Source organism: Anas acuta, chromosome 3 (genome assembly GCF_963932015.1).
Source record: "Anas acuta chromosome 3, bAnaAcu1.1, whole genome shotgun sequence".
Classification (NCBI taxonomy): Eukaryota; Metazoa; Chordata; class Aves; order Anseriformes; family Anatidae; genus Anas; species Anas acuta.
Window position 1 is genome coordinate 54,932,775 of NC_088981.1, and position 16,282 is coordinate 54,949,056.

The 16,282-nt window shown below is 40.5% G+C and overlaps 1 protein-coding gene across 6 annotated transcripts in view; it reads left to right on the forward strand.

The window, feature by feature from the left end:
* The window catches only part of SYNJ2 (synaptojanin 2), a 70,926-nt gene that overhangs the window by 35,886 nt on the left and 18,758 nt on the right, over nucleotides 1-16,282 (forward strand). For 3 of the 6 annotated variants that reach the window (XM_068677188.1, XM_068677186.1, XM_068677191.1), the window contains 12 exons: nucleotides 46-107; nucleotides 347-382; nucleotides 2,937-3,033; nucleotides 6,433-6,605; nucleotides 7,013-7,094; nucleotides 7,314-7,463; nucleotides 7,567-7,732; nucleotides 8,325-8,516; nucleotides 10,834-10,918; nucleotides 11,557-11,697; nucleotides 14,245-14,437; nucleotides 16,054-16,212. In XM_068677188.1, coding sequence (XP_068533289.1) covers nucleotides 46-107; nucleotides 347-382; nucleotides 2,937-3,033; nucleotides 6,433-6,605; nucleotides 7,013-7,094; nucleotides 7,314-7,463; nucleotides 7,567-7,732; nucleotides 8,325-8,516; nucleotides 10,834-10,918; nucleotides 11,557-11,697; nucleotides 14,245-14,437; nucleotides 16,054-16,212 — 1,536 coding nt within the window. The remainder of the gene's footprint in view (nucleotides 1-45; nucleotides 108-346; nucleotides 383-2,936; nucleotides 3,034-6,432; nucleotides 6,606-7,012; nucleotides 7,095-7,313; nucleotides 7,464-7,566; nucleotides 7,733-8,324; nucleotides 8,517-10,833; nucleotides 10,919-11,556; nucleotides 11,698-14,244; nucleotides 14,438-16,053; nucleotides 16,213-16,282) is intronic. The other 3 variants (XM_068677190.1, XM_068677192.1, XM_068677189.1) reach the window with 2 other exon arrangements.

The following is a 16,282-nucleotide window of genomic DNA, read 5'->3' on the forward strand; positions in this document are numbered from 1 at the left end:
ATTTAGGACTTCAGCAAATTTCTCTTCTTTCTTTCCATTATTTAGGTGGGTTCTCATCATCTAAGGCTTAACAGAGGCCTGGAAGCTAATGCTCCTGCCTTTGACAGGTAAGCTTCATTCAACTTTGGCAATAACACAGCAACCTGGTATTTAACCAAGATTCCACAACTTCATGCCTTCCTAGTAAATCCTCAGAGGTGTGAAACATCCCTTATATGATGTAGCCAATCTCCCAGGTGTTGCAGGATTACGTGGATTTACTTTATTTACTGACTTATTTTTATGCGTTTTCTTTTCCTCCTTCAATGCTAATTGAAACAATCTGGTCTCCTACCTTCTTTCTGAGAAACCTGAGAAATGCTGGGTGGTATGAAAAAGAAAGGCCTGTGTAACCCTTTGTAACATTTCAACAAATGTGAATTTACACTTACAGCATGCAGAGCATGTGTTCTTCTTTACCTCTGTAAGCCAGGCAATTAAAAATTAAACACTGCTTCCAAACCATTCAGGATTTGCTTTTCACTGTTGCACTGCTACACAGAAATAACAGCATGTTATTCTCTAACCAGTGTTGCATGATGCTGTCATGCTGATGGTCTGCTTTACCCAGAGACTGGCTTGTAAACCTTAAGCCATTAAGACTGCGTGGCAGCTGGAAACAGTAAAAAATCCATCTGTCAGCATGATTTCTTGGAATATCTGACTGAAATGCTGTCCTTTAAGGACAAACTCCCATGGACATCAGTGAAAACATTGCCTGAAGGATTTGGCCTCTTGGAATATTTCAGCTTTTAAGTGCCAGGTCATGTGGTTCATTTCTGTTTTGTTCTGGTTTTGGCAAATGAGATCTTACGTCCAAGCTAAAAAGTGCTTTTAGATGAGTCCTCTTAATTCCATGACTCCATGTACTGCAACTTTTACCAAACATGATCTTAGGAACTGCTAATAGTTTTGCAGCACAGAAGGACCCCAGACAGGGACTGGAATCTAAATGGTCTACGTACCATAGCAGTCCCTGCTCCAAAGGGACTTAGTCCGGGTTCTGAAAGCTCTTTTAAGACTCATAAATCCTATTGAATTCAAATGTGTTTGAGGCTAGTGATCTTGCTGTCATCTGGTGCCATGTTAAGTTGCTTTGCCAGTTTCCTGAATCTTCATCTTAGAGGGTTGCATTCCACAGCAGAGATAATCCATGTAAGAAGAAAGCAGTGACTTGTTAGTGTCTTCTTTGTGCTTCCCAACAAACTGGGAGTACCTTAGCAAGGAACAACTCTGTAATGCCATTTAGCTCAGAGTATTTGATCTCCATGACCTCAGTGCAACTGGTGAATGAGTTTCTTCTAAGAAACATGAACGTGAGGATCAGCTCACACTATTCTTTCTTCTCCCTGTACACAGAAAAGCCTATAGTTTAGGTGAAGTTAAGAATCTCTCTGCTTACAGAACTGCAAAAGACAGTCCTTTGGAAATGGACAAAGAACAAGCAACTACTTATATGGAAACAGGCACCGAGACTTAACAGCCTGCTGCAGTGTGTTGGAGTGGGTTTAGCCTGTTAGATTTTCCATCTGATAGGTTAATGTGTTGAGAAGGCACTGTGAGAGGGGAATGGCAATCTTGTTAGTGGATCTTTTTTCATCCCCTCTTCCTGATAAACCCTTGGGGAGTTCTTCTCATAGTACTCAAGCAGATGACCTGAGTGTCAGCAGGTTTGTTCTTCAGAAATAACGTAAGTGGAGAAACACGATCTTATGGTGTGATCCGATGTGTGCAAATGTATAGGAGGAGCTGGCATGCAGAGAACTGGCTGCAGAACCAGAAGCACAAACAAGACCAGAGAATACATTTTCCATGTTTCTTGAAACATGTGCTGCTAACTTTTTCTTTAATTTCTCTATTTCCATGTTTTTTTGTGGCTTATTTCTGGTTATGGGATTTAAAGACACATGCTATAACATGCGTGCTTGCTGACTTTCTGACACTTGGCCACTCATTGTCACTTTGCAGTATACAATAGCTTTTTATTTGTGTGGGATATTTTATTTTTCTTGTCTATTCTTATCCATCTTCCTCTTAAGTATCGGTGTGGTGGTAGTATGTGGCATAAGATGTCTTTAAGATCTAATTGTTTATTAATAAACTAGCACAGCTCCTGTAGCACATGCATACAAAATTGAAAAGAATGTGCTGAGGAGAGAATGGGTGCCTCTGTATCTGGCTAAAAGCTCTTGACTTGGGAGTCTCTAAGTGTCAGGCTGGCGATACATGCTAGACGAAATATCACTTTATGCTTTTCCTGTTTGTGTTTGTCCTGAAGGATCTGGACCAGGCCACTTGGCTAAAGGGACGTTTGGTCTGATCCACTGTAGCAGTACTTCCGTTTAATAACATTCCTCCATAATTAAAAGTAAGCTGCGAGTGACTATTTCAGGGTTGCAGTAGCTCAGAAATACTTGAGCCCTGTCACCTATGAGATGTTCACGCCTCTCTGTCCATTACACTGGAGTCCTAGACCTCATTGCTGCCACTGGCTCTTTGTTGGCTCATCTCTAAGATGCAGGACAATCCCTGTTGTAACATGTTTTCCTCTCTGGTTGTCTTTCCTGTGCAGCCTCCAGGCTGAGAGCCAAGAGGTAGGTGCACACAAGGACAGTATCAAAGCTAACAGTGACATAAAAGATCTGGGGCCTGCTTTCTAAGACGCTTCTTTATTTATAGCACAAAATAGCGTGTTCCTTCATTTCATACTTGCACAACTTGCACTTGAATAATTGATTGCAAGGAAACTGAGGAGGATGTCTATAGCTGCTGTGGCTGAAACCTGCTAGATGGAACAACCAGCGATCTCCAGTTCTGTGGTTTGCAAAAGGTAGCAGGCAATGTTCCATAGTTTTGCTCTGTATGTTCTGTACTTACTGTGGTTACTTTTGCTGTAGGCATATGATGCTTCTGAAAGAGCAGTATGGAAAACAAGTGATTGTTAACCTGTTGGGAAGCAGAGGAGGAGAGGAGGTGCTTAACAGAGCTTTCAAGGTAAAAGCAATTTTTATTTATTTACTTATTTTTGTTAAACTGCTGACTTCTGGAGCCTCCGTGTTCTGTTCCCTTTCTGGACAAGTACATGATGAATACTACATCTGAAGAAATTATGTTCTCTCTTTACTAGATATTAGATACAGGAGAATGATGCTTCATAGTCTCAGGGGCTTGATTTCCAGCATTTTCTTCTTGCTTATTTCCTCATATGTTTGTAGACACTCTCTTCAGCCAGACTTTTTTTTTTTTTTTTTTAATAAACAAACAAACAAAGCCCTAAATGTCCTAAGAAGTAGTGCACATTTGGAAAAATGAATTGTGGTCAGCTTTGTCATAGTATGTAGACACCAATGCAGTGAGCTGTAGTCAGGTGCCTCATGGGATTGTCAGAACTAGCACTGGGATGGGTTGCCCAGGGAGGTGGTGGTGTCACCGTCCCTCGGGCTGTTCAAGGAGAGGTTGGACATGGTGCTTAGGGACATGGTTTAGTGGGTGACATTGGTGGTAGGGGGGTGGTTGGACCAAGTGATCTTGGAGGTTATGATTCGATGATTCTCTGAACTGCTTTGTGGCCAGTCCCTGACCCTACTTTACTAAGAAGAAGCTCTGATTGTAATGGCAAACAGCTCTCTAGTACTGGTTGTGATGGGAATTAACTGCCACAGCACGAAGTCACAGCCTGGTTTATATTGAGAGAGGTTTTCCTTCTCCATAAATGTCCCTAGGCACAACTAATACCTGAAAGCATCTGTGTTGTCTTTTCAGGATGTCAGGCATTGTAGAATTAAAGCTGCACTGAATTTTAGTGCAGGATGGCCAGATTTTTAAAACTAACGTGTGCTTGAAGCTAGGGATTTTCACTCAGTAGGATTTGTGCAAGTGCACAGCTGCCTGCATCTGCCTGGAGGCTGATGGCAGTCTGCCTCCTAAGTGCCTAATTGCTTTAGAAGTCAGACCTAGATACTTTGGAGTATATCTTACAAAGAATAATATGAAGGATGTTTGTAAGTACACACCTATAGTAAGTGTTACATTTATTTATCATTGGTAAAGACTGATACAACAGTTCTGAGTTCAAATGTTTACTCTGTGAAATTACGCAAAATGAAAATTTTTGTTAAGTTATAGTTACTGATTATTTTATCTCTCTGTTGGAACAATGTACTTGACACAAGGAGCATTTTAATGGCAGTTTTTCTGTGTGACCATTTCCTCCTCTTCTGAAAGAGCGAGTAGGAATCACCAGCTTCCCCACTGAAAAATGACTCAATCAAGGTGCCCCCTGTATGGAATACGGCCACAGACAGTGGCTGAAGTTAGTGAGCCAGTGAGGAAGGTACAGAAATGAAGTCGGGTCCTAGCTTCTGATTTCAGCTTTTTACTGAATTTCTGCTTGATGCAGCTAAGCCTCGATAGCCTATTGGTTTTGTTCTCTTTAAAATAGTTGTTATAGTTTATTTTGGAAAAACATTGGAATTTAGTGGTAAGAGATGATAAGTAAAACGTTGAAATAACTATAAGGATACAAACCTGGCATTGCTTGTAAATTTAATACCAATATTTTATCAGATATTTTAGTTCTTAAAAACAGTGTTCTGGTCAGTATCATACAGCCTGAAATTAAGTCAGAAATAGGACATTTCTGGAGTAAACACCTTGCATTCATTCATTTCCTTTAAATAAAGATCTTTAAAAATAAAAATCAATAAAAAATTGTTAAACTTTATACTTTAAAAAAAAAAAAAAAAGAAAGCACTTTCTTGGATGAAAAGGGTTAGATTGACTTCATTGGGAAGTGAAGATTTGCACCAACTGAATCTGACCAACTCATAGTCTTTTCTTTACCTTTGTGATTTAATGAATGAATTATTAGAAAGCATATTTATTTTTTAGTTTGATTTTAAACAGCTTAGTTTAAAAGTAAATAAATTATAGGGAAATCACCAGGAATTAAAACTTTTCTTCTTTCCTGTCATTAGTTTATTTCTTTGTTTCCCCATCTTCCCTTGTATGCTTGTATTTTTTACTCTTCTCCCAAAGGTTGCTGCAATCTTAACATGCCTTATATGAGTTGGTTCCAAATATCAAAATATTCTTGCAATTACTGACAGTGCTACTGAGTTCACATGCTCAGAATGCCTGCACTACCATTAGGTTATGCGACAGAAGCAAATGAAAAAATTGGAAATCCCCAGCTTAACTTCAGTTGTTACACAAATCAACTGTTACCAGGCCAGACATCAATAGTGTTCCCAGTAATGCTGTTCTTCTCACAAGCATCACCCATAACAGATGTAATTATGTTTGCAGTAAAAGCACTGCTGTAGTGTACACCATGATTTACACTGAGGGTAAATGCATTGCCAGTGGCTCTAGCAGTGAGTTGGGGTGTTGACAGAAACAAAACAAATTCCAAAAGTGTTTTCACTTTTGTAAAGTGTAATAAAATATATTTTACATTTTCCTCTCCGAACATCACACAACACCTTTAGATTTGTTTCTGGAGGGAAGGTTAAAGGGATAACTTGATACAATTATACTGGTGTAACTGCTGCCTACACTCTTAACATAATATCAGAGTGGTTTTTGGTCTTAGTGGTCTAAGTGGAAAAAGGATCCATCTCTTGAGATGAGAACATGCAGATGGGAAGAGCATAGACAAAGGTTTATATAGTTAGAGTTAATATAACAATTCTCACTGGCTTTGCCACGAAGAGCAGGATGTATTATTGTTGTATCTGTTACAGATACATTAATGAAATTTGTGGTGATTACGGAAATGCATGTGAGATCATAGAAATAGGAGATGAAATAATGAGGCTATTTATGTCTCTTCTTTCACTTTTGTGGTTTACCACAAAATTTTATAATATGTTTCTTGGGACATAATTTCTCTCTTATTTCCTCCCCAGTCACACTCCACCTAAATCTAGGGCCACATTTTCTCATGTCTTGGCACTTAAGGAACGGTTACAAAATAAACCTGTGCATGGTTATGTTCACATACCTTAAGAAGCTCTGGACATCCTTCCTATCAGGGCCCTTGTCCTGAGTTCGCCCAGATCACCACTGTTTTTGTACAGAGGTAGTAGGCCACTGCTGCAGGGCTGCCACCAGCCAGGGCACAGGCAGCAGCAGTTCTGAGGCAAACTTTGCAGCTACAGTTCGAGTTCCCTTGCAGGAAATTTGGGGTCTAGCAAACCAGTTTACTTTCAGAAAGAAAACAAATAGGGAATTTTCACTGCTGTTTCCATATCTGGTATTTCTAACTTGCGAACTTGTCAAAACTAAAACTGTGGTAAACTGTCGGAGTTTACCAACAATGAAAAGCATGCTGGCATCAGTCCTTATGCTGTGGCTTGAGCAGGATGTGTTCTTCTTTCAATTTTTAAACAGAAACTGCTATGGGCCTCTTCCCATGCAGCAGACACTCCCATGATAAACTTTGACTACCACCAATTTGCAAAAGGTGGGAAAGCTGAAAAACTGGAAAATTTACTGAGGCCTCAACTGAAGTTGCACTGGGAAGACTTCGGCATCTTCGCAAAGGGCGAGAATGTAAGTCCACGGTGAGTGTACCCTGCCTCTGTGTCTAAGCATAGCCAGGCAGCATCACCCCTCCTGGCCTTCCCTGGTTCATCATTGTGTTTGGACCGTGAACATAAATGACAATCTTGAAATATAATCTTGAGATAAAGTGTAGTCTTGGTGCTAAATAGATTATTTATCTGAAATGCATCTGCATTGTTTAGAATGTGGAAAATTGCCAGTACGTGCATTTGCTGACACTGTGTTGCAGACGTAGTCAAGATATGTAATGGAATACACTGTGCTTGCACTGTGAAATTGTGGGTGGGAATAATCAGGCTGAACACTTGATGATCTTGTTCAATCAACTCGTGATTAGATGCTATTTTTAAAAATATACCTTTTTTTTTTTTTTTCCCCTCTCTCCTCTTTTGTTTGGTTACTGAAGTCTGCAGACAGGGACTTTTCGAATGAATTGTTTGGACTGCCTGGATCGTACTAACAGTGTACAGTCCTTCGTTGCACTGGAGGTGAGTTTGTCACAGGACCTTTCTTGATGCCCCATGCTGTGTAAGTTGTCAGTTCCACAGGGAAGACAAGAAAGGGGGCACAAGCCTCAGTGACACAAGTCTTTCTTGCCAGCTCTGTGTTACAGAATGATGTTGGCTGGAATACTTAAACTGAGAATAAAAAGCAAAAACATATTAAAAAAAAAACATTTTGTTTTTGTTTTTCTGCACCAAATCTAGGTCCTGCTTACTCAATTAGAGAGCCTGGGATTGAACTCTAAATCTATAGTTGAGCGCTTTGTGGAATCGTACAAAGCAATGTGGACTCTCAACGGTCATAATCTGAGCAGAGTGTTTACTGGCAGCCGTGCCCTTGAGGGAAAGCACAAGGTAAAGAAAACTGGCAAAGCTGTTCCCTCAGAAGTGACTGTAAGGAAAAACATCTGATTTACTCTACATTGTCACTTGTGCTGTTGCTCTTGGTCTGATGTAGGTTGGGAAACTCAAGGATGGAGCCCGGTCTGTGTCTCGTACCATTCAGTCAAATTTTTTTGATGCAGTAAAGCAGGAAGCCATCAAGCTGCTACTCATGGGTGACTTCTTCAGTGAGGAATATGCAGACAAAGGCAAAATGCTTATGGACCACACTGCGCTGCTGGGTAAGGCCAGTGTAAACCCTCCAGTTTTCTTTGTGTCTGTTTTTGTCTGTCAGATATAAGCAATTGCATCCTTTTGAGAAAATAAAAATAAAATAAACGACTTTAAGGACTTCTGACCAGGCTAGAGAGCCATGACAGTGCTAGTTTTGAAGATGTGATGTGAGACTCTGCTACTCTTCACCTTTACCCCCGCTCTAAATTTCTTACGGCTTGGATTTAAGTCATAAGCTGTGGCATGCTCAATCTCTGTAGGCCAAACTGATAAGGCTAAGGGAGGAAAAATAATTTGTTAGGTCACTGCTGGAAGAAGTGCTGGAAAACATACTAAAAGTGAGTGACCCACCTTTCACAGATACAACTGCTTTGATAGGGTGCCTGGTTTCCAGAAGAGGAATTGATGGCATCAGCCCCAATTATCTTAGAGTTACTGCCATTGCCACTGGAGTCAGTCTTTAGCTTTTGCGTTGTTGCCGCTAGGGTAATGTAATTACTTCACAGTGACTTACATGTCACTGCTGGCTGTATCCTTCCTTTCCTTTTGCAGCACATTTTTGTTTTACATGCCCTTTTTCTCTCTCCCCTCTTCCATCAGTAACTCCGAGTATTTTGAAGGCCATGTCAGAGCGTCAGTTCGAATTCACAAGCTTCAAGCGTGTTCGTGTTGCCATGGGGACCTGGAACGTGAACGGAGGGAAGCAGTTTCGAAGCAACATCCTTGGTACCAGCGAGCTGACAGACTGGCTGCTGGATTCTCCTAAGCTCTCCGGAGTTTCTGAATTTCAGGGTAAGACTTTGTTATAAATGGCTCAGTCTTCAAAATAGGATTATAATCAAAGTTTATAATTTATTAAAGGAATAGAGGTAAGCAAACAGCACTGGGTGCACCAGGAGTCTCCGCTCCACCAGGACGCACACCAGTTACATCAAGTAGCTGATTTTTATGCTCCTAGACTAATACATATTCATTACTACTTCTAAAAAAAAATAGGTTATTATAATTAGCTTCCGGGGTCCAGTCCCTCCTACTGGAGCATGCGCATCAGTCTCCGGTGGTCCCCTGGGGGTCTCTAGGGGTCTTTCATGCTGAAGGCTCGTAGTCTTCCTCTCCAAGTTTTTTTCCTGTCCTTCCCCTTTGTACTCCTTGGCAGCATGTCAAAAGCTTACACAGCGTCCCCTGCAAGTTTTGTCTCCTAGCCATCATTCAGCTTCTTTTTTCTTCTCCTTAATCTCCTGGCCACCTGGCCAGATATCAGGGGCTTGCATAGTGTCCCATTCAGAAGCCATAACAGTCACTAGTTGTTAGCAGTTGTTCTGAAACCCCCAGACATCAGAGACTTCAAAGAAAGAACATACAAACACAAATAGCTGTCTTATTGACACTTCACGAGTAGTTAAAACATTCCTCACAGGCCATTCACAGGGACAGTCACACCTATAGCAGCGCTAAATCAACCACAAAGAAGAAAAAAAAGGTTGTAACTGTTAGAAATAAGAGTTCGGAATAACAAAAGCAAATAGGCTTATGGATTTGAGGAATATTTCTGAAGATTTGATAATTTGACTATAATGAGGGAGAGACTGGGACACTGGGAGGAAAGGGAAGAAATGTTCCATACTGACACGAATCAGATGAACATACATAACAACTTCAAAGTCAAAATGCACAAGAAATACTTGCATTTATAGGAACAGCAAGTTGGGACACCAAATTGGACCAGCTGGTCCTTAGAAAGTCAAGACATCATCTAGGATGGCATTTTCTGTCAACTCTAAGGGATGTATTCAGCTCCACTTGGACTTGTTCAGCCTTCCCTCTGCAGTGGAGTGGTGTGTGGAGGGCTGCTTACAGTCAGAACAATTTGTGGGTCTATAACCTACAGCAGGTCAGAATTCAGAGATCTCTTTCATGCCATCATGGGGTGTATCTGATTATTTTTCATCCTGTGGTCTTTTTTATTCCTTAATTTCTCCATCCTGGGTTCTTCATTTTGAGTGGGAGTATGTACTTAAGCGCCCTCAGAATAATATCTCCTTGGTCTTTATCTGAAGCTAAGAAGGCAGAGTTAGGGTATGACTGTGCAAATGGTTGCATTCGTGGTAATGTCAATGCAGTTCATGCATAAATAGTTAAGTGTTCACAAACAGATGCCCAAAATTATTAATGGGAAGTAAGTAGTTAACATGACAGTGTTACATTAAGCCAGTGTTAAGCCAATAAGCAAGGCTAGCTGGCATCTGCTAGTTTGATACTCGTACCTGTACAGAGTAGTCGTATATTATACTTCCCTTTCGGGTCTTATTTTCTGAGGCTGGTCTGACTTCAGTTCCTATGGTTTTCTACCACTCACGTGTTCATGTTGAATTAAGTTACTGTTATCTTGGGCGTATGGCTGTTTAAACAAACAAAATCTAAACCAAACAAAACATCCCACAACCCATCAAGCAATGGACAGACCTGATGTGTCAACAGATATGCTTCATACTATTATATGAGAGCATTTCATCTTTGGTGTTTTACGTGGCAATATCCACACATTTGGGCCAGGGAAGGCAGACTGTTCTCTAGAGTGACCTAACCCAGGAAAATAAGGAGAAACTTTGAAGGCTTCCTTAAAATCACAGATAAATTTACTAAATACATTGAGAGGGAAGGGACATACTGGGGCATGGGCAGTAAGTTCAGTTACTTAGGAATCAGTGTCAAAAAAGAAAAGGAAAAGGATAAGTAAGTTAGGTGAAAAGTGGGTGAAAAATGGTGGGTGGTGAGATGTTGGGTCTTTGGTATGTGTGGGGTGAGGGAGAAAGAACAGTGAATATTTTCTCATCTTAACACTGCTACAATATAATGCTCCGTTCTGAACCGCTTCCTGCGAGAGAGAGATGGAGACCAACTGGTGGGAGAAAGGCAGCAAAAAAAATTCAGAGGAACTGCAGGGGTTGTTTGTGAGATTAGATTAAAGGAGCAATGAATATGTATAAGCTTGGCAGGGAATACACAAGATAGAACTACAGGAATGATCTCTGACAGAAATTAGAAAACAAGTCATTAGAAGAAACAACAAAATAGTAACTCTTGTGTGACTTTTCCCCCTTCTCAACAGATGATGAGAGCAGCCCTCCTGACATATTTGCAGTTGGATTTGAAGAGATGGTTGAATTAAGTGCAGGGAATATTGTGAATGCCAGGTAGGTTAAAAAAAAAAAAAGAAAAAAAAAAAGCCCCCTGTTCTTCAAAAGAACCATCCAACAAAAGCCTCCGGAGTTGCGCTTTGTCTGGTCAGGTACACAGAATACTTCCTTCCAAGTCTGTTGCATGTTATCATAGCTAGAAATATGTTTAACAAATGGCACTGGGACTGTGCTGGAAGTGCTATTTCAGCCTCCATATAGTAGGGCATGCTGGTTTTTAAGTCTTTTAAATCTTTGCGTTGGCAGAAAAGGATTCTGATGTTTGACATTGTTTTAACACTTGCCCTTAGACCCCTGTCTAGTATTGGAAAAATGTGCTTGGTGACTCTAAACATAATTGACATTCGTGTGGGAATTCTAAAATGAACAAAATGTCCCTGTGGCTAATTGTATTTGTGAAAATTATTGCTCAAGGAGCTAAAGGCAAAGCCTGAGCTTGGCATGCCAGCATATACAGTAGGTTGTGATCCATGAGCTGTCTCTGACATACATCCTACAGCACTTCCAGCTCCGGAGTCAGCATGTGTAGAGCCTAATGGGTTGTCTGTAAAACCTAGAGTACAGTTAATCTGCTCATTTCATTGATTGTACGTGGTTTCTTTTGATTCCATTAAATGATTTTTTGTTTGTTCCAGTACAACGAACAAAAAGATGTGGGGAGAACAGCTTCAAAAGGCAATTTCCAGGACTCATCGCTACATTCAGCTGACATCAGCACAACTTGTTGGTGTTTGTCTTTTCATCTTCGTACGGCCCTTTCATGTCCCCTTCATCAGGTAATAAAAAATAATTAATGAAGTCTGCATCTTCACTAATGTCTGCTGTTGCAATTTGGCCTAAGAGGGCAGAAGTGACTTTTCAGCTTGACAAGAATTGTACAGACCCAAATTCCAGTGTGGGAGAGACTTGTTTCCAGGTAGTATGTTTGGCTGGGCATGCTCTAGGTGTGCACTTAGGGTTTACTGTCTTCTTTGGGAAAAGAATGACCTGACCCAAGAGTGTTCTGAGCATCAGGTGAAGGTACGTGCCTGTTTCTGCCTGAAGAGCAAGCTTTTACTTTCTAGCCCTCTCCTTATTGCTTCTGTGCAGAAACAAGTCTGCTTCCAGACTTGAAAAGAATGATGGAAAAGGTGGAAAGAGGCGGTGAAGGGAGAGAGCTAATTTTGCCGGCTGACATGTTACAGAATTGAGAGCTACAAGAGCCCATTAAGTGTTTGTCTCTACCAGAGTTCACATGAAACAGAACTGTGTGCCTACTTAGAAGGGTGCAGAGATGCTTGTCCTCAGCTTGCTAGCACTGATGTCCCTGGAGCCTGACCAAACTCCTCTTGCCCCTAGAAGATTCTCATTTTTATTGAAGAGGAAAGGTAAGAGTACCAAGCCACAGGGATTTGTGCATAAAATGCCTTTGCCACGGGCAAGAATTATTCACTAACTGAGAATTGGTAGGAAATGAGTAATTAGCCAGATCTGTCCTAAGGCATCTATCTGTCCTGAAGTCTAGAGTGATCTAAACAGCGCTTTCCATTCCACATTAGGAGCACTGCATTTTGTGATTAAAATTTCAAGAGATGCCCTCTCTTCCCACTAATCTCATATCTACGGAAAAGATCAGTGCAGAGCTTGTGCAACAGCAAGTGCTTGCTGTAGGCTAGGTAGGGTAATGCCATCCTGGTAAACCTAATGGTCTTGCATGGCTGCATTCACAGTTATATTTCTTCAATTTCTTCAAATTTCTTCAATTGCTACATTGTGAGTGTAATCAAACCTAACCTGTGTGGTTCTGTAGCTCTTTCATGTCCGGAAAAGGAAAACAAAAATGATCAGAAGTGCAAAAAAAAAGCTTCTGTACTTACAGAGATTGAAGAGATTCAGGCAGAAGTTGGAGAGTAGAGAATTAAAATGAGAGAATGGCAGGAGTTTATACAGCACTGAAAGGACTGGGGAGATACAAGCAGTTGAACGTACAGTGGGTTATCTCAACGTAACCTTTGCCATGAATGGAAGTCAGATAAATATCAGTCAGCAATTGGATAGGCAGGCAGCAGGAAGGGAGAACTCCTTAGAGTGAAAAGACTGAACACTTGCTTCTTCCAGAGCACTCGAAACCCAACTTTTCATAGAAAATCTTCATGGTCCTCTTTTGCCTCCCTGAGGGTGTCTTCTGGTGGTTTTCTGCAGTCAGGAAAGACAGGAAAATAAAGAGGAAAAAGAGAAAGGAGGGTAGAAAAGACAGGGAAAAGAGATACAAAAGATGGGGGGAAAAAGATGAAAACAAAGAAAGCACAAAGAGCCTGTAACATCTTGCATCATTCAATCATCAGTCAATGCCTGACAGCAATGACTTAGGGTTTTTCCCCCTGCCCCTTGCTTAAAGCCAGTAATACTCTAGTCTAGAGCTACTTGACTTCTATCTGGAAAGTAAAATTTTCTCAATGGGAAGAACGTATACATGGTGCTGGGGTTGATTTACAACTGTGATCTCATCATTTGCTTATCTGATCAGACAGGCATGGTTTATTCTTCAAGTAGGCTGTCTGTCTGAGAGAAATTATCCTACAAGCAGGTGGCCTGCTTTGCCAAGCAGGTCACCTTTCTCCAGTAAAGAGTCTAAGTGTATGCTAATCATGACAGTGAAGTACTGTGTAATTAGCAACGTGGAAGACCTAAGCAATTTGTCATCAAAACAGAACTCATCTTAGGAGTTAGGTATAAACAGTTGTATCCAATAATCACTGATTTTATTGTATCTGATTTAGCAAATTATGGGTTTTGATCTGCTGCTTTTTAATTGACTGAAAAATGTGGCACCAGCTGTAAAGTTGGGTTTCAACACGTAGGTACACCAGTTGAATTGTTAACTGTCTGAAAATGGATTCCCATCTGGTCAAAATTGTAAAGGGGAATGTGATGGTAAAATTAGTTAATGTCACTAAGATCCTGATAAAGATAAACTTGAAATGTATATCTTGCAGAAGTTCCAACCCACAATTTCAGAAATAATATTTTGCTGTATTGTTTGAGAAGAGGGTTGGGTAATATAATTTCAAGTAGTTTTATTTCTAGGCTATTATATTATACTTTATTTGAAACTTAAGTACATGAACATCATCAAAAAACGTCACAGTCTGAAAGTTGTGCCAAACATCAGAAAGCTTTCCGTTCAGCTCTCAGTTCATGGAGGGAAGGGACATCGTACTGTAAACAGGCTTTAACTTGCTGTTGTAGTGCTGTTGTAGTAAAAGTTAATTGAATGTTTGTCCCTGCAGCCATTTACTCTCCTCTCCTCTCTCTCTCTCTCCCCCCCTCCCTTTTTTATACAGGGATGTGGCAATAGACACTGTGAAGACAGGAATGGGAGGAAAGGCTGGAAATAAAGGGGCAGTGAGCATTCGTTTTCAGTTCTACAGTACCAGTTTCTGCTTTATATGCAGTCACTTAACTGCTGGGCAGACTCAAGTGAAGGAGAGGAACGAAGACTATAAAGAAATCACGCAGAAACTCAGCTTCCCAATGGTAAGAGTCAGTGTACATATGCTGAAAACATGGGAGGTAAAGGCTGTATCCTTACATTGTGAATGTTGGTCTTATGCTGTCTTTGCTGTCTTAGCACCCAATATGGCACTCCCTTTACAAAAGTTTTACACCTCTCAAAAAACACAGGTGCTGCAGTGCTTGGAAAGTCCTGGCCTTTGGAGAGTTATCAAGCTGATCTTTCAGGACAGTGAGGCTTAACTGACATTTGTAAGGCCTCGTGGATGATATCTAGGTGACTGGTAGAGGCAGAGAGCCTGGTATTGGGAGCTCTTGCTGGCACTAGTTAGTAGGGGTTCCTAACAGACCATCCGTGCAGCTCAGTGCATCGGTGCTTTAGCTGCTCCTGCTTGGGTATGGTGGACGAGTTCTGGGTCACTGATAGGGGTACACTCCATTCTCTTCATTTCATCCTCTGGAGTATGTCGCTGTCAAGGAACTGCTGGCATTTTGCAGTGTGGCAAGTAGACACTTTTGGTCTGTATGGATAATTTTTCCTCTGAATGGTGTCAAATCGATGACTCTAGTGTTTTATTTCACACTTACCTCCTCAGGCCATCAGTTAACCCATGGGATGTGCTTCTTTGCCTCCCTTAATGTTGGTTGCTGTCATTTCCACAGTGTTTTCTTTTCTAGACCCCTTGGGAGAGGTCCTAAACCAGGGAGGGAATGGACCAGTTTGTGTATTCTGGGTAGTCAGTAGAGAAGGGCATTTAGGTTGCAAAGCATAAAATTTTAACTCCCTGTGGTTTGCAAGGTTTAGAGTCCTGGCACATGCAGCATATTAATTAGTTGTGTTTTATGTAAGAAACAATACTGACAGTTTGGAAGTCCTGCATAGAATATCTGTTCTACATGGTCATAAAGTTGTGCTTATGGTAGTTTTTCCTTGTAATCCCTCATTAACTGTTTTATGTCCTCTGCCCTTACAATAGCTAAATGTACCTCGTGTGTATAATACATATAAAGAGTGCCCTCTAGTGCTATGACAGCTACAGCTCTGAAACGTTTCCTTTAGGAATCCCCGGGTTTTAGGAGGTTTATAGATTGAAAGAAAATGACTGGATATAAAACAGGATGGTAAACTTAGGACTGGAGTGAATTTTTATTAATACTTTATTCTAGTACATTTTCAAAACTATGGCATGTGCACCTAAAATCAAATTTGGAGTTTGTTTTTAATTAAGATCTTTGTTGCTGAATATGCCTTGGTCCATGTAGCAAGCACATTTTGTGTTTTATTTAGAATAAATAAATATATACATGTGAAATGTGCTAGGAAAACAAACAGATTTTTTTATGTATATTCATGATAGCTAAACTGTGAATTTAAAACTGATGTCCCAGTTTAGACATACCTTCAGAAAACAGGGGGCAGAATCTGATACTCTTGTTTACAAAATTCATCTCAGTAGGATGCAAAAGTGAAGTAACTAGTCCTTTCTGAGACGAATTTTAATACGTAGAATATGATAAGTATGTGGTTCAGTTTGTAGTAATCCAGAGAGACTGAGTTGTACATTTCACTTTAAAAATTGTTTTTCTTGAACGTGATTTAACATAAATAACATTAACCATGTTATTTAACTATAAACTAGGGACGGAATGTGTTCTCACATGACTATGTCTTCTGGTGTGGTGATTTTAACTATCGCATTGATCTGACATATGAGGAAGTCTTTTATTTTCTCAAACGTCAAGATTGGAAAACGCTTCTGGAATTTGATCAACTGCAACAGCAAAAATCCAGTGGAAAAGTAAGGCAGCACGTCTCATTTGCTTATGTTTTAAAGTTGTTATTTTTTTGAATACCTGCATGTTGGCTTG